The following is a 24,178-nucleotide window of genomic DNA, read 5'->3' as shown; positions in this document are numbered from 1 at the left end:
TAGCTATGTGGCCTCAACAATGTCACTTCACCTGTATCAATTCTCTTGCAGGATTGCTGCAGATTCAGAGGAATGGTCTCCAAGTACCCAGCCCATGGCCAGGCTTAGCAAAGTACCATGGTCATTATTACTCCACAATGCCAGGGCAGCCACAGAAGGGTGACAGGACTGGATGTCCAAGGGACAAGTAGACTTTCAGTGCCAACAGTCCCAACCTACAGTCACTGGGCACAAGTTCTTGGCAGGGCAGGGGCTATCAGGTCAGGCCCATGATGCAATCGCAGCTCTCTGCCTATGCTACAAGGTGAACCATGACCTTCAGGAAATTGCAAAAACAGTCCATAAAGAAGGAGTATGAAACAAAACCTCAGCGAACGTTTATTTCTCATCATATGGAACTGGTAGCAAAGCCAAAGATTTCTGCACTTGAACACTGGATACCACTCCCCACTCAGCCAGTGCACATTTACAGTCATCACATCCCCTGTAGAACCCAAAGCCCCATGCCGGGGCCTCTTCTCTCCTGCACACCTTCTTGCAGGGAGAACTTTCAGGCCTGAGGGGGGTGCCAGTTGCTTCTCCGCGCCCGCACGGGTATGAAATGTGGCACGCTGGCCAGGCTCCTCTCCTGCCTTGCACAGCAGCAGCATGGCCCTTGCCTTTCTTCATTGCCCTCCAAACTGGTCAGAGAGGAGGCACAGATTGCTAGAAGGGCAAGAAAAGTTGTAATTCACAGTCGTTTGCTACAGAAAGTGACTGGGATCAGTCCTTGGCTGCTTCTGCCTCCAAGCAATCCACTTAAGCCCCAGGAGAGGGGACAGATGAGATACTGGTATGGGGGTGGGAGTCCTCAGAAGGCACCCAGGAGACACTGGCTACAGAAGTGGGGTCTCTGGAGGCCTTCAAGATCTTGCAAGAAAATCCACTTGCTGTTGGCAGGTTAGCCTGAGAATCCCAGGGGCAGCTTCAGACATTGTGGGGACTCAGACCCACCCTCTCAGTCTGTAGCTATGGCAGTCAGAGGTTTGGCAATGTAGCCATGGTCACCTGGCCATGGCCTAGGGGCAGGGTGCAAACAAGAACCCTGGTGCCTCCTGCCCCTCCTACTGAGTCATGGTGCCACCTAAGCCATCTAGAAAGGCTCAACTTTTTGGCAAACATCTGCAGCAGAGCCACTGGAGGCAGGCGAGTGAGGTGCTGGCCTCTGTGAGGCAGGTGCAGCTCTGGGAGAACAGAATTCTCCCTCTCCTCCTCCTCTCACATGCTGACTGTGGCTCTAGGTTGGAACCTCAAGCATAAAGAACCAAAGTAAAGAGGATTTATAATCTAATACTCTCTCCTCTTCAGAAGGCAATGGGACCAGCAAAGGCTCAAACTCTCTCAAGATAATCTGCTTTTTTTTTTATGTACTTGGCCTCTCTCCTGAGGCCTCACACCATCAAGCATGGAGAAGAGGAAAAAAGGGCAAAGGAAGTCAAAAAACTGAACTAGGATTTCGGCAACAGCCTCAGCCTGCCCAACAGAACAGGCTTTTAGGGAACTAGACACACAGACCAGCTGTGACCCTGACTTTCACATTGATGGGTGAGTGGCAAGTGGGAGGTAATGAAATCTGGGAATGACAGGGGAGAGAAGGCAAACCTGCCTGGAGTGTCAGTCCCGGAGGCATTTGCCCTCTCCCTTGGGGGCCAGCCAGGGACTCCCCAGTTAAGGAAGGCCACAACACTTGTGGCATATTATGTCCGAGCTTGGCCCGTCTTCTTTCCTGTGCCCTCTGCCTCTGGGGGCAGGAGAAGGAGGAAGGGTGTGGTCCCTTGGGATCTCCTAGTGCTCTTCCAGCTCCCAGGAACAGGGCTGAGATCCCAGAGTCAGTGCAATGAATGGTCCATTCCAATGAGGAAAAGGGAGGGTGTGGCTTGGGGACTGCACATCACACACAAGCCCACTCCAGCGTGGGGAGGGTGGGCATGGGACACAAAAGGGTCTGGGGCTGTCTCCAGACAGAGAAGTCCTTGTGGGGAGCTGGTCCGGGCCCAGGCCCTGCTCGGGAGTCAGGTCATGTAGCGGGTGATGGCACGGAGGGCGTACAGCAGAGCGGCTTGCATGCGCGCCTCCAGAAGCAGCAAGTTCACGTGGACCTGGGGCACAGAGGAGGGCATGTTGGCAACTGATTTCACTCCTCACCCCCCCACACCCCTCCCAGACTGCCTCGATCCCTGACCCACTTACCTCACCATTTCCTTTCCTACAGAGCTGCCCTGGCCTCTGCTAAGGCTCTGAGCAGTTTAGTACAAGGACAAGCACATTCATTCCTATCATGACTAAGCTCTGTATTCCTTAAAGCTAAAACAACCGGGCGCAGTGGCTCATTCCTGTAATTCCAGCACTTTAGGAGGCCGAGGTGGGTGGATCTTGAGGTCAGGAGTTTGAGACCAGCCCAGCCAACATAGTGAAACCCCATCTCTACTAAAAATACAAAAAATTAGCTGGGGGTGGTGGCGCGCACCTGTAGTTCCAGCTATTCAGGAGGCTGAGGCAGGAGAATCGCTTTAACCCAGGAGGCGGAGGTTGCAGTGAGCCAAGATTGTGCCACTGCACTCCAGCCTGGGCAACAGAGGGAGACTCCACCTCAAACAAACAAACAAAACAAAACAAAAAAACCTCAGTGAGATAATGTGACTTGCCGAAAGTCACATTGCTATCAAGAGATAGTGTTATGATTTGAACCCAGGTCCACCAAGTTACCACTAATGTGAAGCAGGCACCCACGTTCCCATTTTACAGGTGAGTAAACAGACTCTGAAATCATACAGTGGAATAGGACTTCAATCCAGAACAACGGGCCCAGGTGTCCCACCTAGCAGGACAGACTCAGTCTGGAGACCCTCACTGGGTCCTAACCCCTTGCCCTCTCCATTGGCTGGGCTTGTCTACTTCCATCCTGCCCTGCCGGTATAGGTCATACCTTCTCTGAGTGGCGGAAGTGCCTCCAGAAGAGGTTGTACATTCTTCGGGTAGTCTTCTCTGGGTAGCAGGCCACTGTCTTGATATAGACCTTGAGGTTCCGCTCCAGGAGCTGGTTCACCTCCCCATAATCATAGTCATCATATCTGGATGGAAAGGTCCCAGCAGCATTACTCATGCTCTCCTCCAAGAGGCAGCTCCCTCCCCCCAGTCCCACCCTATAGAGGGAAGAAGAGAGCGTTGAGAAAAGTCAGAAGGTAGGCCGGGCGCGGTGGCTCACGCCTGGAATCCCAGCACTTTGGGAGGCTGAGGCGGGCAAATCACCTGAGGTGAGAAGTTCAAGACCAGCCTGGCCAACATGGAGAAACCCCATCTCTACTAAAAATACAAAATTGGCTGGGTGTGGTGGCCCATGCCTGTAATCCCAGCTACTCTGGAAGGCTGAGGCAGGAGAATCGCTTGAACCCAGGAGGCGGAGGTTGTGGTGAGCCGAGATCACACCATTGTACTCCAGCCTGGGCAACAAAAGCGAAACTCCATCTCAAAAAAAAACAAAGAAAAGAAAAGTCAGGAGAAACAGCTGATATCATGTATCACAGGCCGCATTGGCAGGGGACCACTTCAAGGAATACAGAGAATGAGCATGCTGTATTGAATACCAACTATGCCCCACGTGGAATCCTCAAAACTACTCTACACTATTGTGTATAGGACGGGATGGTGTACGCAATCTACTACATTCATCAACTCCACGTTATAGATGAGGAAACAGAATCAGAGAAAGGAAGTCACTTGCCCTAGTTAATACAGCAAGGAATGGTGTTTTTTTTGAGATGGAGTCTCACTCTGTCGCACAGGCTGGAGTGCAATGGCATGATCTCAGTTCACCGCAACCTCAGCCTCCTGGGTTCAAGCAATTCTCCTGCCTCAGCCTCCCAAGTAGCTGGGATTACAGGCGTGAGCCGCCATGCCTGGCCGGGAATGGGTTTTTAACCCAGCTCTGCCTAGCTCAGGGGTCATATCCACTACTCTATAGTAAAGGCCATGGAAGGTAGAGGAGGAAAGTCAGTGGAGAAGGAAGAGGATAAGGGTAAAAAGGAGCTTGTACTCATACTACAAATGGGCAACCTAAGCCCTGGAGAAGATGACTAACTTCTTCAAAGCCAAAAAGCAAGTTGGTGATGAGTCTAGAAGCCACTTAGTCATCCCCAGTCTAGTGAGCAAGGGGAGCCAATGTCAAAACAGATCAGTGTAGATGGAGGAATGACTGGCTGAAAACTGGAGGCCAGATTCGGAAGACAAAGAAATAGGAGCAAGGACCATGTCGGAGAGCGGAGAAGCCTGGACCTGAGGGCTGAGCGGAAACCAGCCTAAGCCACATTCTAAGCAGCCTGTCCTTGGCCAGCCATGAGTTGGAAACCTACTAGTGACTAGAGTAAGAGGATGGTTCATTAAGTATAGCTCAACCCATTCAGTGAAATATGATTTACAGCTAGTAATACACAGAAACACAAACTTTCTATAAGGAACACGTACCTTTTTTAAAACTGGGGGTAATTTTTTGGTGTTTGGTATAAACTGTTAAGTGAGAAAGGCAGGAAAAAAAATTCACGTGTTCACTAAAACATGCTCATGTTTGAGTAAATGAATAAAATAATTGAAATGAGTAGGGAAAGAAATGGCAACTTATTTTGTTTTTGTAAATTATATATGCTTTTGTTACTTGTGCATAGAAAAAGAAAGGTGCCAGGTGTGGTGGCTCATGCCTATAATCCCAGCACCCTGGGAGGCCAAGGCAGGCAGATCACTTGAGCTCAGGAGTTTGAGACCAGCCTGAACAACACAGTGAAACACCATCTCTACTAAAAATGCAAAAATTAGCTGGGCATGGTGGCACCCACCTGTAGTTCCAGTTACTAAGGAGATGAGGCAGAAGGATCACCTGAGCCCAGGAGTTGGAGGGTGCAGTGAGCTGAGATCACTCCACTACACTCCAGCCTGGGCGACAGAGTAAGACTCTTGTCTTTAAAAAAAAAAAAAAAAAAAAAAAAAAAATTGCCGAACACGGTGGCTCACGTTTGTAATCCTCAGCTCTTTGGGAGGCCGAGGTGGGCAGATCACAAGGTCAGGAGATCAAGACCATCCTGGCTAAAAGGGTGAGATCCCATCTCTACTAAAAATACAAAAAATTACCTGGGCATGGTGGCGGGCACCTGTAATCCCTCCCAGCTACTCAGGAGGCTGAGGCAGGGAGAATTGCTTGAACCTGGGAGGCGGAGGTTGCAGTGAGCAGAGACTGCACCACTGCACTCCAGCCTGGGCAACAGAGCGAGACTCCGTCTCAAAAATCAATCAATTAATTAAAAAAAAAAAAAAAAAAAAAAGCTGGGCATGGGTGGCTCATGCCTGTAACCCCAGCACTTTGGGATGCTGAGGCGGGCAGATCACCTGAAATGAGAAGTTCGAGACCAGCCTGGCCAACATGGAGAAACCCCATCTCTACTAAAAATACAAAATTAGCCGGGCATGGTGGCACATGCCTGTAATCTCAGTTACTCAGGAGGCTGAGGCGGGAGAATCACTTGAATCCGGGAGGCAGAGGTTGCAGTGAGCCAAGATCACGCCATTGCACTCCAGCCTGGGCAACAAGAGTGAAACACCATCTCAAAAAAGAAAAGAAAAGATAAGAAGGAGATAACTGATAACAGTAAGAACAGATAGTATAATGGATAATTTTTATTTTATTTTATTTTTTGCTGTGTTGCCCAGGCTGGAGTGCAGTGGTGCAATCATGGCTCACTATAGCCTTGAGCTCTTGGACACAAGTGATCCTCCTGTCTCAGCCTCTAGAATACCTGAGACTATAGGCATGTACCACCACACTCAGCTAATTTTTATTTTTTTGTAGAGATAGGTCTTAATTATGTTGCCCAGGCTGAGGCACAAACTCCTGGCCTCATGTAATCCTCCTGCTACAGCCTCCCAAAATGCTGGGATTGCAGGTGTGAGCCACTGCACCCAGCCTTTCTTTTCTTTTTTGTTATCTGTGTTTTTCAATTTTATTTATTTTGAGATAGCGTCTTGCTCTGTTGCCCAGGCTGGAGCACAGTGGCATGATCTCAGCTCACTGAAACCTCTGCCTCCCGGGCTCAAGGGATCCTCCTGCCTCAGCTTCCCAAGTAGCTGGACCTACAGGAGTCAATAATAAATTAGTCAATTTTTGTTATTTTTTGTAGAGATGGGGTTTCACCATGTAGTTCAGGTTGGTCTCGAACTCCTGGACTCCAGTGATCCACCCGCATCAGTCTCCCAAAGCGCTGGGGTTATAGGTGTAGGTCACCACTCCCAGCTGAGAGTTTTTATTTTAAATAAAAAATTAATTGTTCAAGCCACCACTCCCAGCTGTTTTATTTTAAATAAACAATTAATTGTTCTACGTATATGCTTGACAAGTAATTTCACATCTAGGATTTATCTACAAGGACTTATGCATAGATGCGTACATGGTGTTTGTAATAGTGAAAATCTGCAAACAACCTAAATATCCAATAATAGGGAAATGACTGAATGATCACAATACATCCATGCTCACAGATACCATGCAGTGGTTAAAAGCATAAAACAGGCTGAGTACAGTGGTTCATGCTTGCAATCCCAGCACTTTGGGAAGCCGAGGCAGGAGAATTGCTTGAGCCCAGGACTTCAAGACCAGCCTGGGCAATAGAGCAAGACCCTGTCTCTTTAAAAAAAAAAAATAATAATAATAAAATATCTATTCGTGCTGATAAGGTAGTTCCCAGATAGAGAAAATTACAGGACATGTCAAATCTGATCCCATCACCTTACAAAAATCAGAAAAGATTTAACAAGCAAAAAGATGAAAATGTAATTCACCATATAATAGTATGCAGAGATATCACTACTAAACAGTATTTTAGTGTATAGCCTTCCATACATTTTCCATGCATGCACAAACTGTTTAATATAAAAAAGAACATAAAGAAGATTTCTGTTGGTAATTAGCTTTCTTTTCTCTCAATACAATCTGAATATTTTCCCACGGAAATACAAATAGACATCTATTTTTTTTTTTTTTTTTTGAGACAGGGTCTTGCTCTGTCGTCCAGACTGAAGTACAGTGGTATAATGATGGCTCATTGAAGCTTTGACCTCCTGAGCTCAAGAGATCCTCCCACCTCAGCCTTCCAAGTAGCTGAGACTATAGGTGCATGCCACCACACAGGCAAATGTTTTAATTTTTTGTAGAGATGGAGGTTGCATTATGTTGCCCAGGCTAGTCTTGAACTCCTGTTTCTCAAGCAATCCTTTCACAATGCCCTCCCAAAGTGCGGGATTACAGGCATGAGCCACCAAGCCTGGCCTCTATTGTAATTTTTTTTTTTTTTTTTTGAGACAGAGTCTTGCTCTGTCACCCAGGCTGGAGGAGTGCAGTGGCGCGATCCTGGCTTACTTTAGCCTCTGCCTCCTGGGTTCAAGCGATTCTCCTGCCTCAGCCTCTTGAGTAGCTGGGATTACAAATGCGTACCACCACACCCAGCTAATTTTTGTATTTTTTAGTAGAACGGGGTTTCACCATGTTGGTCAGGCTGGTCTCGAACTCCTAATCTCATGATCTGCCTGCCTTGGCTTCCCAAAGTGCTGGGATTACAGGCGTGAGCCATTGCGCCCGGCCTATTGTAATTTGTAATAGCTGCATAATATTTCACTGAACAGATGTATCATTATTTAAAGTCCCCTACTGAGCATTTATGTTATCCTTATTTATTATGAGAGAAGAATTACTACTTGGAATGGAAATACAAACACAACTCTCTCTACATATATATATATATATAGTGTGTATGTGTATATGTATGTATATGTGTATATACGTGTGTGTGTATGTATATATATGTACATACATATCAAACAATAGTTACCTCTGGGAGTGCAATTAAAGAGTTTCATTTACAACGTTCAAACAATGAGTACTATCATCTTTTTTTTTTTTTTTTTTTTTTTTTTTTTTGAGACGGAGTCTTGCTCTGTCACCCAGGCTGGAGTGCAGTGGCCGGATCTCAGCTCACTGCAAGCTCCGCCTCCCGGGTTTACGCCATTCTCCTGCCTCAGCCTCCCGAGTAGCTGGGACTACAGGCGCCCGCCACCTCGCCCGGCTATTTTTTTGTATTTTTTAGTAGAGACGGGGTTTCACCGTGTTAGCCGGGATCGTCTCTCGATCTCCTGACCTCGTGATCCGCCCATCTCGGCCTCCCAAAGTGCTGGGATTACAGGCTTGAGCCACCGCGCCCGGCCGAGTACTATCATCTTTCAAAATCACAATTTGATTTGAAAAATAGTATAGGCAAGAAGAAAGGAAAAGAAAAAAAACAAAAACAAAACGAAAACGGAAACAACCATGAACCCGGAATGAAGACTCGCAGTGCACATGTGCCCCAGGTGAAGGGACATGGGCTCACCTGATACCAAAGACGCAGTGGATGTAGTTCCAGATGGCCCTGCGGAGCACGGAGGTGTCCACCCCGCTGTGCATGGCGATGGTATTGTAGGTGAGGCTATAGGCTGCCTGGAACTTCTCGTCCAGCAGCTGCCCACCCTCAGGGTAGAGCCGCTGGATCAGTGAGTAGCCATGGTCTTCCCAAGTATAATCCTTAGGTAGGTGGGAAGGGATTGGTGAGTCTTTGGAGCCCAAGACCAGCCAGAGAGACCCCCTTCCTCTGTACCTTGGATCTCCATAGTTCTCCTTCCTGGTGCCATAAACCTAATGTGCTGCTTGCTCTGGGCCTCAGATGTCAAGGAAGGTACACTTTGGTGATGACCTTCTCCTTACGATCACCAACCCCTGAGCTTAGGGTATAGATGGGTTCCTTAAGGATTCACAGGGACCCCACTGCCCTCGTGGAATCTTGAGGGAAATAACGTACCCAACTCTATTTTTTTTTTTTTTGAGACAGGGTCTTGCTGTCACCCAGGCTGGAGCGCAGTAGCTCACTGCGTCCTTGACCTCCTAGCTCAAGTGATCCTCCCACCTCAGCCATTCAAGTAGCTGGGACTATAGGCATGCACCACCTTCCAGCTAATTTTTTAAATGTCTTTGTAGGGACGGGGTTTCGCCATGTTGTCCAGGCTAGTCTCAAGCTCCTGGGCTCAAGCAATCCTCCCACCCTGGCTTCCCAAAGTGCTGGGATTACAGGTGTGAGCTACCATGCCCAGCTGGGTACCTAACTCTATAACTACTCAAACTATCCACCCACTGCATGTTCGTAAATGTGGAGCAATGGCCAAGAGTAGTAGAGAGAGCCCCACCTGGGCCCGGAAGGTGGGGGGCGCCTGAGCCCCTCTCCGGGTGAAGTCCTCATATCCAAAAGTAGGATCTTCCACAAAGCACAGCATGTCTGGGTGTGGAGAGGGCTCCAGGATGTCAGCTGAGGACCAGAAAGAGGTCACAGTGAGGCTGGGGCATGGGGCATGCAGGCGTCCACTCCTGATTAATCACCAAACGGGGGAGGGGAAGGCAGAATAGAGGGCCAAAAAAGCCCCTTGCTATAGTGAGTGGGCAAGACCTCAGCTGGAGCCCGGCCTTGTGGAGGGGGTGGATCAGGCCCATGGACCCGTGAAGTGAGGCCCCTGGTAACAATAACTTAAGTGGAAGTTATTTATGGATTGGTTCCCCCTGGGCCAGGCTCTGTGCTAAGATCTTTGCTTCTACTGCCCCACTAACCCCACATAGCAATCCTGAAGCCCTGAGATAGGAAGTGACTCGTCAGTGGTCGCACAGCCAGAAAGGCTAGCAGTTCAGGATTCAAAGCAAGGTCTGAGCTCAAGGCCCAGGCTCAGAACCTCTTGGACGGGAAGCTGAGAAGTGGCTGCCTCTAGAACACAGGAGGCAGCTCCTCCTGACCAGAGATAGCCTAAGAAGGAGCAGCCCCAGGAGCCTGGATGCCTGTGATCCTGTACCTGAGGGGGTCACCAGCAGGCTCTCTGACTTCTCCAGCTCAAAGCGGCTCTCCATCTCCTCCTGGGACGTCCCCTCGTCCCGCAGTAGGCTCTCCTGCAGCTGCCGCATGCGCTCCATCAGTGCCTCCACTTCACGGGCAGACTCAAAGCCCTGCAGGAGAGGGCCAGTGGTGACCAGCTACTCCTCCTCCTTCGGCCTCTGGGAAGCTCCACACATCCTTCCCACAGGCCAGGCCTTCCTAATGCTCACAAAGGCCTAGGGCATCCCCTGTGCCAGCCACTGTGCTGGACAGCGCATGGGTCTGTGCTTCCTAAAGTGACATTTATGAAGCTACAGAATAGACACAACTTCCCTGAGAGGAAATTTTTAAAGTGTCTGTATTTTTGTATTAAAACAAACAAGGCCACATTATTCAGTGAAAGGTAAACTTTGTAGTTTGAAAGTGCTAAAACCAACAGCCTTTGAGCCTCACAGCCCAGTGTGAGTAGAGGGTCTTATCTCCCCATTTCACAGATGAGGAAACTGAGCTTCAAAGTCAAATAACTTTTCTATGGTCTCTCACAGCAGCAGGTAGTGCAGGCACCAAAGATTGGGAAGCAGTAGCTTCTACCTAAGGACCAGAGGTCATGCCTGCTTCCTCCCCGATCAAGACCCAGGCCCATGACTTACCCCAGAGTTGTTCAACGGGTCCCTGCTCGGGGGACTGCTCTGCTCACTGGGGGGTGTAGGTGCCTGGGGGGCAGGGCTGCCATCTGCATCCCCCTCAGGGAGGATGCCACAGCCAAACACAAAGGACGAGAGCGAGTGGCAGTGGGTGAGCAGGACCAGAGCCTGAATGAGCTCGGCCAGGGACCAGGTGTGCTCGCCGGTCTTCAGCAAGGCCTGGAGGGGACAGAAGAGGAGGTTAGAGCTGCTCAGTGCCTGCCCTGGGCTACCCACCAGGCACCAGCCAGGCCTCTGTGCTCCCTCAGACACCCGTCTCTCTGCCCCCTGCACCTGGATGTGCTCCTTGGTGATGAGCCATGGCCGATGCGCCAGCAACTTGTTGATCTCGCTGAGCTTGCGCAGCTTCTTGGGCGCCCGGTGGAGGCCCAGCAGCCACTCAGGGTCACCACCGGTCTGCAGAAACTCGGCCATGTGGGAGCCTACCAGGTAAGAACACTGATGGCGGGCGGCAGCCTGCGGAGGTAGTGGACAGAGCCTGAGTCACCCTCCTCCCTTGGTGCCTGGCTCAGGGTGGGTACCCCATCAGGGGAGAGGTTGTAGGGCTCACTGTTGCCCAAGAGGCAGGAAACCTAAGTTCTAAGTAACCCCAGCTCTGCCACCAGCTTGCAGGCCACCTGATTCCTTTTTGCACCTCAGTTTGCAAGCACTAATGATGCCTTTCTTCAAAACCTAAAATTTTCCTTCCAAGAAAAAACCAAAAACTCTACAGTTATAGAAAGCCAGGGCTTTCCCTGCTCTATGCCGCCTTCCCTCCTTGTCTATGGAATCAGTTCACAAAGCTCCCAGAAAAGAGATCAAAGGACAGAACCCTCCACAAAGCCACCTCTCCAAGTGTCAGGCCCAGAGAGGCTCACCATGATGGCAATGTAGTGGCGCCAGGAGCTGGCCAAGGGACCATCCGTGTGCAGCAGCAGGTAGTGCAGGCGCCAGAAGCTGGTAAAGTAGTCAGGGTGCAGGCCCATCACCACTGCCAGGTTGTCCACTCGCCCAGAGGACATCAGTGCCTCCAGCCCCAGGTGCTGCTCGAGGCTCTCGGTCCCCTCCCGAAGGACCTGCCAAGCAAAGGGGAGGACAGCATGGGTTTCCCTCCTGCCCCACTCATCAAAGAGACCAGCGTATTATTCCAGTGGGTTTCTAATGGCAAGAAAGTAAAAACCACCACCATGTCCAAAAAGAAACAATGGGGAGAATCAGATATTTTAATAAGTCACTCAATGAATACTTATTAGGTACCTTATATAATAACGGCCAGTACTTACACATACGATGCTATGTGCCAAGTACTGTTCAAGCATGCATATTTTAACTTATTTAACTCTCACAACAACAAAACTGGAGTTCTGTTTCTCCATTTTTAGGTAGGAAAACTCGGGTACAGAGAGTAAAAGTACGGTTTCTCCTCTCTTCATGGAGCATCTATTTTTTCTTTTTTTTTTTTTTTTGAGATAGAGTCTCATTTTGTCACCCAGGCTGGAGTGCAGTGGTGCAATCTTGGCTCACTGCAAGCTCTGCCTCCCAGGTTCACACCATTCTCCTGCCTCAGCCTCCCCAGCAGCTGGGACTACAGGCACACATCGCCACACCTGGCTAATTTTTTGTATTTTTAGTAGTGATGGGGTTTCACCGTGTTAGCCAAGATGGTCTCGATCTCTTGATCTTGTGATCCACCTGCCTCAGCTTCCCAAAGTGCTGGGATTACAGGTGTGAGCCACCGCGCCCGGCAGGAGCGTCTATTCTAACACCGCAAATGCATATAACCATGGGGGCGGGTGCAAAATAGTTCACATTTCCTGAGTGCTGTCTCCATGCCATCTCTGAGCTTACGGTTTTCTCTGCATGATGTCATGGGATCTTGCCAATAAGCCTGTGAGGTGAATACTATTATTTCCCCCACTTTGCCAGATGAGGAAACCAGGACGTTTTGTTCCTTGCTCAAAGTCACAGATCTTACAAATGACAGAATCAGATTCAAATTCAAATGAACTCCAAAGCCTATTTCGTTCTTCTTTTTTAAATAGAGACAGAGTCCCACTATGTTGTCCAGGCTGGTCTCGAACTCCTGGGCTCAAGTGATCCCTCTACCTTGGCGTCCCAAAGTGCTGGGATTACAGGTGTGAGCTACTGCACCTGGCTGCCTGTTTCTTTTCTTTATCATAAGAGAGTGGACCGGGCACGGTGGCTCACACCTGTAATCCCAGGACACTGGGAGGCAGAGATGGGCAGATCGCCCAAGGTCCAGAGTTCGAGACCAGCCTGATTAACATGGAGAAACCCTATCTCTACTAAAAATACAAAATTAGCTGGGCGTGGTGGCGCATGCCTGTAATCCCAGCTGCTCAGAAGGCTGAGGCAGGAGAATTGCTTGAACCTGGGAGGCAGAGGTTGCGGTGAGCCGAGATCGCGCCACTGCACTCCAGCCTGGGCAACAAGAACGAAACTTCGTCTCAAAAAAAAGAAAAAAAAAAGAGTGGTCATTTATAAACGAAAAAATAAAACACAAGAGCAATACCTGAGCTTGGAATTATGGGCCACAGACATAAATAATCAGCAAGTGGTTGTTCACCTTACATTTACCAAGGAGTGGAGGAACAGGGGGGTTTAGAGGGAGGTTAAACGTTTGTTACCTCATTAACTACTCGCCCTACACATTCAGGGAAAGCAAAGAGGAGAGGAAACAAAATTTTTCTTTTTTGAGACTGAGTCTCACTCTGTTGCCCAGGCTGAAGTGCAGTGGTGCAATCTCGGCTCACTGCAAGCTCTGCCTCCCGGGTTCACGCCATTCTCCTGCCTCAGCCTCCCAAGTAGCTGGGATTACAGGTGCCCACCACCACGCCTGGCTAATTTTTTGTATTTTTGGCAGAGATGAGGTTTCACTGTGTTAGCCAGGATGGTCTCGATCTCCTGACCTCGTGATCTGCCCGCCTCGGCCCCCCAAAGTGCTGGGATTACAGGCGTGAGCCACCGCGCCCAGTGAAACAAAAAATTTGTCCTTGTTCACTGAAGGCCAAAGAAAATGAGGAAACTAGTTTTACCTTTTTCTGCATGTTTTGAAGGTACCTCCGCTATCCCAACACACTAGAATATAACCTCCATAATGGCAAAGATTTTTGTCTTGTTCACTGCTGTATCCCAAGCAACCAGAACAGTGCCTCACACAGATTAATCATTCAATAGATATGTTAAGTAAATGAATGAATGAACTGACTCAGTAGATGAAGGATGTCTTTCTTGTATTAAGTGAAAAACAAAACAAAAAAACAAGTTGTAAACTATGACCTTGGTTCTGTACTGAAAGTAAGTATTGGCTTGAACAAAGCACAGTAAACAGTGGCAAATGGTTAACCGTGATGATCTCTGCAGGGTGTAGGAAGATACAGGAGATCAGAGCTTTCTGAAACAATGGAAATTTTAAAAATAATAAACATATATTACTTTTGAAACAGAAAAGAACATGTACAGTCACGGATGAGAAGATAAACACAGATAGTTCTATCTTCTTAAGGGAAACAGGCACTGATCTAGGAATCGAAAGTTTGGCCATGCAAAAAAAAAAAAAGTTTGGCCACTACCTGGCTATTAGCACTTGATTTCTTTCAGCCTGTTTCTTCCCAGTAAAATGAAGTTCATAGTGCCTGCTTCACAGAGCCGTTTTGTGAATTAAATGAATCAGAAATCAGAAAGGAATAGTTTAAAAGCTGTAATTTAAGGAACAAGAAAAGACGCCTGCCCACCAATATGCCATGTCCTTTCTTCCTAGGGAAAAAAGATCCCTAATCCCTTCCAAGCTTACCTCCTCCACGGGGATGAAGGCGCTGGGCCCTCGAGGGCCTCGCCGAGCCCGACTCTCCCTCTGCTCCTGGGGGGAACACATGGAGGTCAGTCCGCAGTAGAAGGGAGAATAAAGAGGATTATTACCTATCCAGCTTCTTCCTCCTATCCAAGGGGCTCCACTGAACTGTTAAACCCACCTTTCTAGCATCCTTTGGATGGCGGAGCCAGGTGGGAGATAAATGCACGTTTGGAAGGGTAAGCAAGAAAGAGGGCTCACTCCAGGCTGAGTTCTTCAGGAACTGGGCTGGGACCCAGGAATCCCAGCATGTGGGATGGGAGGGTCCTGGAGAAGGAACTATATAGCCACCATGCTGCACATCTCCAGGAGGCCACCTTCTCAGTGGTCCCAGAGAACTTATACAAGAACACCCCACAGTTTGCACCCCGAAGCCAGGTAGCCAAGTACCCCAGATGCCTCAGAAGCAGCTTCAATTTCTCTCACATGTTCATTCATTTCTTTCTTCTTCTTCTGTTTTTTTTTTTTTTTTTTTTTTTTTTGAGACGGAGTATCGCTCTTGTTGCCCAGGCTGGAGTGCGATGGCGTGATCTTGGCTCACTGCAATCTCTACCTCCTGGGTCAAGCGATTCTCCTGCCTCCGCCTCCCAAGTAGCTGGGATTACAGGCATGCGCCACTGCCCTCGCCTAATTTTTTTTTTTTTATTTTTTATTTTTATTTATTTATTTATTTATTTATTTATTTTGAGACAGAGTCTCGCTCTGTCGCCCAGGCTGGAGTGCAGTGGCCGGATCTCAGCTCACTGCAAGCTCCGCTTCCCGGGTTTATGCCATTCTCCTGCCTCAGCCTCCCGAGTAGCTGGGACTACATTAGCTGGGACTACAGGCGCCCGCCACCTCGCCCAGCTAGTTTTTGTGTATTTTTTTAGTAGAGACGGGGTTTCACCGTGTTAGCCAGGATGGTCTCGACCTCCTGACCTTGTGATCCGCCCGTCTCGGTCTCCGAAAGTGCTGGGATTACAGGCTTGAGCCACCGTGCCCGGCCATAATTTTTTATTTTTAGTAGAGACAGGGTTTCTCCATGTTGGCCAGGCTGGTCTCAAACCCCCGACCTCAGGTGATCCGCCCACCTCAGCCACCCAAAGTGCTGGGATTACAGGAATGAGCCACTGCAACTGGCCCCTTCTTCTTTAGTGATGCAGTCATAGCTTACTATAGCCTCAAACTGCTGGGCTCAATAGATCCTCCTGCCTTGGCCTCCCAAAGCACTGGGATTACAGATGAGAGCCATCATGCCTGGCTGCTTATCTGTCCTCCCACCACCAACACCTCATCAACTAACACCCCCTCTTGTCTGGACCACTACTCACAGCCTCACCAGTTGTCCTCTGGCCTCCTCAGCCCTGGCCTTTCCTATCCATCCTCTACCCAGTAGCCACATTAACTTTCTGAATATAAATCTGATCAGCTGACTTAAAATCCTACCTCCCCTTCCCATGGGCTTCCAGATAAAATTACTGGCCCAGTCCTACTGGTCACTCCTTTTGCAAAGCTAAACCATGGCATCTAGGAACCCCTCACCTATGACCCCAAAATTCCCAGGGTTTTTGCTTCTAAAAACACTGTCATCAAATTGTCTGTTTTGTTTCCCTGCTACCAGATCACATTTAGTGGACAGCAGCGCCAGGCCATTCATACTAGCCTGTGAATGAAGACAGAGAAAGCCGAAAGGCATGGAGGGAATCCGAGCAGGGTGTCCAAGGCTGATGGAAGCAACCATTTTGACCTGTATATGCTGGAGCCTCTTTAGAAACCACTAAAATCATGTACTCACTACATCTGCTTCTCCTAGTCCTAGAGATGGGGTTCAGGAAGGATGCTCTACATATTCATTTATTTTGTTAATCTGAGAGTGGAAGCGGCTCTCAGCACTGGCCTTGGTTACAGTTTACCCAAATCAGAGCCATGCCCTCACTGGACAGGGATAGGAGGCGCCCAGTTCTCCCCTCCCCATTAAGATCTAGACTTAGTACCAGCCCTCACGTATCTGGGAACTAAAAACTAAAATTGAACCTTCCTTCTCAGATGGCCAAAAGCCCACTGAGGAGGCAGAGCTCTGGGACTCCAGAAGACTACAAAGTCTCTGGAGTAGGTACCAATTCTGCAACTAACTTGCTATGTGGCTCTGGGAAAGTTAAAGGCCTAAACTCTCTAGGCCTTAATCCTGGTAGGTAAAGTAGCCCAGCTACCTTCAAAAAGAGAGTTGAGCTGACTGTGCAGGCCCCTTTCAGCCCACACTTCTGGGAACTTCCCGGCCAGGCTGGTCCAAGTTCAGCGTAGTAACCACCACAATCCCTAAACACTCCCCTTTGGAGCTTCCCTCCCCCCTCACCAAAGAAAAAGCCCCACAGCTCTGTAAAGGAGATAAGGATTGCTGACTCCACAAACTGGGCCTCCACCTCAGGGGACCTGAGGACAGAACAGCAAGCCACAGCAAGGTAGGGTGGAGCAGAACTGGGGGAGGCAGAGAGGGCCCATCAGGGGTGCTAGGGAAGGACAGGAATAGCCTTGGGAATCCCAACTCACTCCAAAATCTGACCCAGGAATTGTCAAAAGAAGGAGCTCTAAGACATGGGTCTCGATCCATCAACATTTTCAGCAATAACAACAATATACAGTGCAGTTAAAAGATAGGGGCCCGGCTGGGCGCGGTGGCTCAAGCCTGTAATCCCAGCACTTTGGGAGGCCGAGACGGGCGGATCATGAGGTCAGGAGATTAAGACCATCCTGGCTAACACGGTGAAACCCCGTCTCTACTAAAAAATACAAAAAACTAGCCTGGCGAGGTGGCGGGCGCCTGTAGTCCCAGCTACTCAGGAGGCTGAGGCAGGAGAATGGCGTAAACCCGGGAGGCGGAGCTTGCAGTGAGCTGAGATCCAGCCACTGCACTCCAGCCTGGGCGGCAGAGCGAGACTCTGTCTCAAAAAAAAAAAAAAAAAAAGATAGGGGCCCTTGGCTGACACAGCAGCTCATTCCAGCACCTTGGGAGGCTGAGGCAGGAGGATCCCTTGAGGCCAGGAATTTGAGACCAGCCTGGGCAACACAGTGAGACCCCTGTCTCTACAAATAGTACATTAGCTGGGCATGGTGGCACACAATCTGTAGTCCCAGCTACTCAGGAGGCTGCTGAGACAGGAGGATTGCCTGAGCCCAGGAGTTTGAGGTTACAGCAAGCTATGATCGTACCACGGCATTCTAGCCTGAGCAACAGGCAAGACCCTGTCTCAAAAAAAAAAAAGAAAAAAAAAAGATGGGGCTCTTGACACAAATTGTATGAGCTCAAATGACAGCTCCACCACCTGCTATCCCTTAGCTTTATGAGCCTCAGTTTCCTTACCAAATAATGGGGATAATAGTACCTACTTTCACTGGCTAGTGATGAGGATTTCATGAGATAACACTGTGTAGCTTACCTCAATACCTCCATCACAATAAGCACTTAATAAACGTTAGGTATCATTAACTTCCTTACTGTATCAAACAAGGGCTTCTCAACCCAAGCAGTACATTAGAATCCTTTGAGAAGCTTTACAAAAACAATGCCAAGGTCCCACCTCCCACAATTCTAATTCAGTTGGCTGGGGTGGGGCCTCAGCATAACAGCTAGGGTGAGGACCATTGTTTACACCATTTATTGATCACTTTCTCAAGTATAAGGCACTAGTGCTTTCTAGGTGGAAACAGAATTAATTTGTTCACTCAACAAATATTTTTGATGGCTACATTGCAAGCAGCAATAAAAAGACAAAGCCCTCGGCCTTCATAAAATTCAGAATCTGATAAATAGGATTTCAAAGCACAGATTCTATAAAGTGAGTGAAATAATCCAGTAACTGTATGATGGGGAGGGAGAGTGTGCAATATTTTAGTGTAACTAGACAGGAAAAGTCATTGAGGAGGTGGTCTTTGAGCTGTTATTTAAATGATGAGAAGGCGGCAAGGCCTGTAAAGATTTAGGGGGCCTAGGGGGTGTGGCTCACACCTGTAACCCTGGTACTTTGGAAGGCTTGGTGGGGGAGGATCACCTGAGGCTAGGAATTTGAGACCAGCCTGGGCAACACAGTAAGACACCCTCTCTTAAAAAACAAACAGGCCGGGTGCAGTGGCTCACGCCTGTAATCCCAGCACTTTGAGAGGCCGAGGCGGGTGGATCACCAGAGGTCGGGAGTTCAAGACCAGCCTGACCAACATGGAGAAACCCCGTCTCTACTAGAAATACAAAAAATTAGCCAGGCATGGTGGTGCATGCCTGAACCCCAGCTACTCGGGGGGCTGACGCAGAATTGCTTGAACCCAGGAGGCAGAGGTTGCGGTGAGCTGAGATCGCGCCATTGCACTCCAGCCCGGGCAACAAGAGTGAAACTCCGTCTCAAAACAAACACCCCAAAAACTAGGGGGACCAGCATTCCAGCCAGAGGGAACAGATAGTATAAAGCCCTAAAGGCAAGACCAAGTAGATTTGAATCCATGGCTCCAATACCTTGAATGCTTCCCCGAACCTGACAGAGGAAGCAGGCAGGGCAGCATACCGCTGCCAAGAAATGACCCCTCCAAGTCAGCCCACCCTGCCCCAATTCCCTGGAGTGGGGAGTCAGTAATAATAGTGGTACGTAACAAGGCTGGTTACCACTGGCTAAGCATTAATTTCACATGCACTACCTGTACTTTAGGGCAGACTGTAAAAAGAGGATAATGGCCCCAGACCTGTGCCTGGTTCCTATTTTTTTATTTTTTCTTGATACGGAGTCTCACTTTGTCACCCAGGCTGGAGTGCAGTGGCGCGATCTCAGCTCACTGCAGCCTCCGCCCCCCGGGTTCAGGCAATTCTCCTGCCTCAGCCTCCTAAGTAGCTAGGATTATAGGGGTGCACTACCACGCCCAGCTAATTTTTGTATTTTTAGTAGAGACATGATCTGCCCACCTCGGCCTCCCAAAGTGCTGGGATTACAGGCGTGAGCCACCATGCCCGGCCTTTTTTTTTTTTTTTAAATAGAGATGAAGTCTCACTGTGTTGCCCAGGCTGGTCTCAGACTCCTGGGCTCAAGTGATCTTGCTGCCTCAGCCTCCCAAAGTGCTGGGATTACAGGCATGAGCCACCATGACTGGCATGGATCATAATTTAAGCACTTACTATATGTTAACTTTTAAATTAGCTCAGGTACTTGCACGCAGGCTCCATCTAATTTTCATTTGTTTTTGGGTGGCGGCAGAGTCTCTACTTTGCACACAAGGAAAGATTAAGGGTTCAAAGGTTAGGCACCAGCTGACAAGTGGCCAATCTGAGATCTGAACCCAGGGCTGTCTGGCTTCTAAGGTCCATTCCACTTCACAATAACAGCTTTGGGAAACGGTCCCAGCCTTGGAGAGTTGAACCCAGCTCAGTCTGGCTTCCAAGGATTCGGTCCACTACCCATATCCTCTTCTTGGAGAAGCCCCAGACTTTATTCTTGGTTACCCTATATTATCCTTTATAGAGCCTATACCTCGACTCAGCTACAGACACCTGGTTACCCACTCTGCCAGCTGGGAAGGAACAGACACTATTTCTCCTTTGCCTGCCCCCAGCTGAATTCAGATATTTCCTTGGGTTTACACCTGAGAAGACGATACAGAAATATAGCCCAAGCAGCCCTGGACCTCCAGCCTTGGAGTGGGCAGGGTGGAGGGGGTGTGAGTGAGTGGTGCCATACACTTGTCTGCCCATCATGAGCTGGGCACCACGCTAAGTGCTTTACACATCTGATTGTGCCAGTTCCTCCCAACCACCCAGGGAGAAATAGTTTCTTCTTTGGAGACAGGGCAGGGAGGCTCAGAAAGGTCCTCTTCCAAATGGGCACAATTCAGATCTGACTCCATGGCTGGAAGAGTTCACAAGAGTCAGCTAAGCCAACAAGGGGCAACTAGTCACGAACACTTACTAGGTGCAAAGAGCAGCGCTGGGGATGAGACCTGCAGGGTATCTCCAGCAAGGGACTGTTTCACATCATTGGGACCAAAGCTCCTACATGGAGAAGGGGGACTGGAGGAGGGTGTGCAAGGGGACTTATCTAGTGGGGGAGGAAGGGCTTCCCTGAAGAAGAAATGATGTCTGAGAAAGTTTGTTTTGTTTTGTTTTGAGACGGAGTTTCACTCTGTCACACAGGCTGGAGTGCAGTGGAGCAATCTCAGCTCACTGCAACCTCTGCCTCCCAGGTTCAAGCAATTCTCCTACCTCAGCCTCCTGAGTAGCTGAGACTACAGGTGTGTGCCACCACATAGAGTTAATTTTTTGTATTTTTAGTAGAGACGGGATTTCACCGTGTTAGCTAGGATGGTCTCGATCTCCTGACCTCATGATCCACCTACCTCAGTCTCTCAAAGTGCTCAAATTACAGGTGTGAGCCACTGCACCCAGCCTGTTTTATTTTTTTTGGAGACAGAGTCTTGCTCTGTCACCCAAGCTGGAGTGCGGTGGCATGATCACGGTTCACTGCAACCTCTGCCTCCCAGGCTCAAGCAATCGTCCCACCTCAGCCTTCCAAGTAGTTGGCACACACCACTATGCCTGGCTAACTTTTGTATATTTTGTAGAGACGGGGTTTCACCATGTTGTCCAGGCTGGTTTTGAACTCCCGGGCTCAAGCAATCCATCTGCCTCAGCCTCCCAAAGTGTTAGTATTACAGGCATGAGCCACTGCATCTGGCCAAGAAAGTTATTCTGGAGCCTAATACTACCAGTACTAGAGTGAAGTCCTTGGAACTTTCTGAAGATACACACATCTGAAGGCAATGAGCTCCTGAAAGGGAGTGTGTGGTGAAGTGACAGGGAGTTAAGGGAGCTGCACGCCTGGGTCGTCTCTTGGGCCTCGGACACCTGACTCAAAGATCGGCACCCTGCTGTCTTCTAAGGATGCCACTCAAAGCAGAAACCATCCCAAGGTCCTCTTTTTTCAAGAGAGAGGAACACACAGAAACCTCCCAGATATGCCAGGTGAGGTGGCTCATGCCTGTAATCTCAGCACTTTGGGAGGCCAAGGCAGGTGGATCACCTGAGGTCAGGAGTTCGAGATCAGCCTGGCCAACATGGTGAAACTGTTTCTACTAAAAATACAAAAATTAGCTGGGCGTGGTGGCACGTGCCTGTAATCCCAACTACTAGGGAGGCTGAGGCAGGAGAATTGCTTGAACCTGGGAGATGGAGGTTGCAGTGAGCTAAGATCATGCCACTGCACTCCAGCCTGGGCAACAGAGCAAGATTCCATCTCAAAAAAAAAAAAAAAAGAAAAGAAAAAGAAAAACCTCCCAGACAGCACCAGTTTTCTCCACTGAGGAAACATGGCTTCTGTGTAAAGATCCCTCCCTCAAAGCCTTCTCTCCCTAGACCAGTTCCCAGGCACTGTCCCAGAGAGGGGTGTACAGTGTCTGATCTCAGGAACAGGCCCGGGCACCCCCTTGTGAGACACTCTGGAGAAAGCTGTGCATGCCATGGCCACATTCTGATAATAGCAAGCAAGTTTCATGCAGTTACTATGTTCCAGTCACGGTGCTTCAGCCTTTGCTTGTATTCTGAGTTAATTCTCCCTACAATCCCTTGGAGACACTGTAAAATCCCCATGGGAAGAAACTACAGATCAGAGAAGTGATTACTGGCTAAGCCACACACAGCAAGTTAGCAGGAGGGCTGGGACACGAACCCAGCCCGCTTGCTCTCTACTGTCCAGGTGTTCTCAATAGTAACATCATTTCCATCTTTCCAAAGTCGTCACACCGCTGAGAAGCTGCAGAAGAGCCATTCCTCCACATGGCGCTCCTAAATCATGGCAGGGAAGGGTAAGCAAGCTAACAAAAACCAGGGCACAAACCATGTACTGACGGAGGTAGGATCCCCAGAAACCACTTTACTCAGAGAACAGCAGGGATTTTCCTGGGGTCACACAGCACTCCACCAAATCCCAGGTCCAGAATACAACCTCCACCACACTCTAGGCCTGTAAACTAAAGCAACTAGAAGCTCACAGTGCCATGCAATCTCCGAAATCATAAGGCCAAAGAACAAGCTATCCACTGGGGTTGGTGAAGAAAGCCTCTGAGCCCATCGTGGGCCTCAAAGCTCTTCCTGTAAAATGGGGCTATAGCCTAGCTTGTATTTTGCTGGTTTAGTCCTGAAGACTTAGATTAAAGGCGAAAAAAACTCAGAGCCTAGTATCTAGTAGGTGCATAATAAATGATAAGATGTCCATTATCGCTGCTGCTGGTGGTGGAGGAGTGCGAATTGTCAGTCTGGTTAGGTCCAGCCTAATTCCCGGCCTCCCTGCAAAGCCCCTGCGGGCTATGCCCGGGTGCGAAGGCGGGGGGGCGGGGGGGAACGGCGCGAAGGGAGGGCGGGGGAGGAATTTCTGGAAAACAAACTTCTGGGCCCTCAGACGACTTACTTAGCAGGGCGCAGCCTAACCCGCGCTTGGCTTCGGAAGCCGCGAAGGGGGTTGTCCCCTCTCTCCCGAGCTTTGGCTGCCGCCGCCGCGTACCGGGCGGTCAGCCAAGCCCCCAGAGCCCCTGCGCTCTCCCTCCAAAGCAGGAGTGCTGGGGACAGGGGATGAGGTCGACTTTCGCTGGCCAGTCCCAGGTGCCTACGCCCCGCACTGGGGGACAGGAGCCGAGACGCACCCCAGGAAGGGTCCTCTGCCCGCCGGCCCCCGCGAAGAGGAAGGGACTCCGCGGAAGGGGGCGGGGAGGAGGAGTGGTCGGGCCGCTCCGGCCGGGATTTGCCTGGACTTGAAGACGTTCAGGAGCCCAAAGCCCGGAGAGCCTCCAGAAGGCTTCTCCCTCATTGGCCAGGAGTCCGAGGGAGACGAGGAAGGATCCGCGGCCCCGGGGGGGAGGGGGGAGGGCGAGAGGGAAGGGGAGAGGGAGAGGGAGAGGGAGAGGGAGGGGGCGGGGGAGGGGGGAGGGGTGTCGAGGGCCGCGGCTGCCAGTTGATGCAACCGGGGTCCCGGGTTACGCGCTCGGTTTTCCCTCCCCGAGCCCGGGACACACCGACTCAGCTCCGGACAGCCTGCGGCTCAGACGCGGCTCGGGGTTTCGGGGAAGAGGGACGTCGCGCGGCCGCCGCTTACCTCTCCGGGGCCCGAGTCGCCGACGCCGCCCGGGGCGAACCGCAGGTAGTCCTTGAGCTCCGCGCGGCACTCAGAGTCCGCCACGATCATGGTGCGCGCCAGGACCCGGTCGCGGCTCGCCGACGACCCGTGCACCCGAGCGGGTTTCGGACGGACGCCCGAAGGAAGCCGGGACTGGTCGCCGCCGGGGAGCTTCTAGAACCCCGGGGCGTCTCTCGGGGCTCCAGAATGCTCCGGAATCCGAGAACCGCCGCTGCGGTGCTGGACTCTTCCCCGAGTCGGGCTTTGGGAACGGCGAACGGCCTCGGGGGCCGGGGAAGGGCCGCAGCGCAGGGGTTTTCACGGCCTCGGAAGTCCGCAGGGGCCAAGGTTGCTCGCGGACCCAGCGCTCCTCAGCATCCCCGCCGCGGAACTGCCAGCGCTCGCCGGGCTCTGACACCAGCAGCTCAGCCCGCTGCGGTCCCCGGGGGAGGGCGGGGACACAAAAGCCCCGCGGTCCAGCCAATCAGAGGTCTGTTCCCTCGGGGAGGTGGGGGAAGCTCCGCCCCCTGGAGTCGGTGGCTCCGCCAATCA

General features: G+C 50.3%; 2 protein-coding genes across 2 annotated transcripts in view; one reads left to right on the top strand and one right to left on the bottom strand.

The window, feature by feature from the left end:
• Nucleotides 1-24,178, top strand: part of LOC126958026 (dnaJ homolog subfamily C member 8) — a 614,804-nt gene that overhangs the window by 527,635 nt on the left and 62,991 nt on the right. The window lies entirely within an intron of this gene.
• SESN2 (sestrin 2) lies at nucleotides 354-24,092 on the bottom strand. Its single transcript, XM_050795511.1, has 10 exons — nucleotides 23,606-24,092; nucleotides 14,457-14,522; nucleotides 11,521-11,718; nucleotides 10,937-11,119; nucleotides 10,610-10,822; nucleotides 9,940-10,090; nucleotides 9,289-9,407; nucleotides 8,442-8,632; nucleotides 2,966-3,110; nucleotides 354-2,138 (listed from the first exon to the last, which is right to left on the bottom strand). Exons 1-10 carry the CDS (start codon nucleotides 23,693-23,695, stop codon nucleotides 2,052-2,054), a joined length of 1,443 nt encoding a protein of 480 aa, XP_050651468.1. The 5' UTR covers nucleotides 23,696-24,092; the 3' UTR covers nucleotides 354-2,051.

This window comes from Macaca thibetana, chromosome 1 (assembly GCF_024542745.1).
Source record: "Macaca thibetana thibetana isolate TM-01 chromosome 1, ASM2454274v1, whole genome shotgun sequence".
NCBI lineage: Eukaryota > Metazoa > Chordata > Mammalia > Primates > Cercopithecidae > Macaca > Macaca thibetana.
Note: the sequence above shows the minus strand (reverse complement) of the source record. Positions and strands in the feature narration are given on the sequence as shown.

What these genes read in the sequence shown, in the direction of transcription:
- SESN2 (XM_050795511.1), bottom strand. Translation starts at nt 23,695, where the DNA reads ATGATCGTGGCGGACTCTGAGTGCCGCGCGGAGCTCAAGGACTACCTG. An exon ending in GCGACTCGGGCCCCGGAGAG is followed by an intron (nt 14,523 to 23,605) that starts GTAAGCGGCGGC and finishes TGTTCCCCCCAG; the next exon opens with GAGCAGAGGGAGAGTCGGGC. An exon ending in CCCCCACCTTCCGGGCCCAG is followed by an intron (nt 8,633 to 9,288) that starts GTGGGGCTCTCT and finishes CACCTACCTAAG; the next exon opens with GATTATACTTGGGAAGACCA.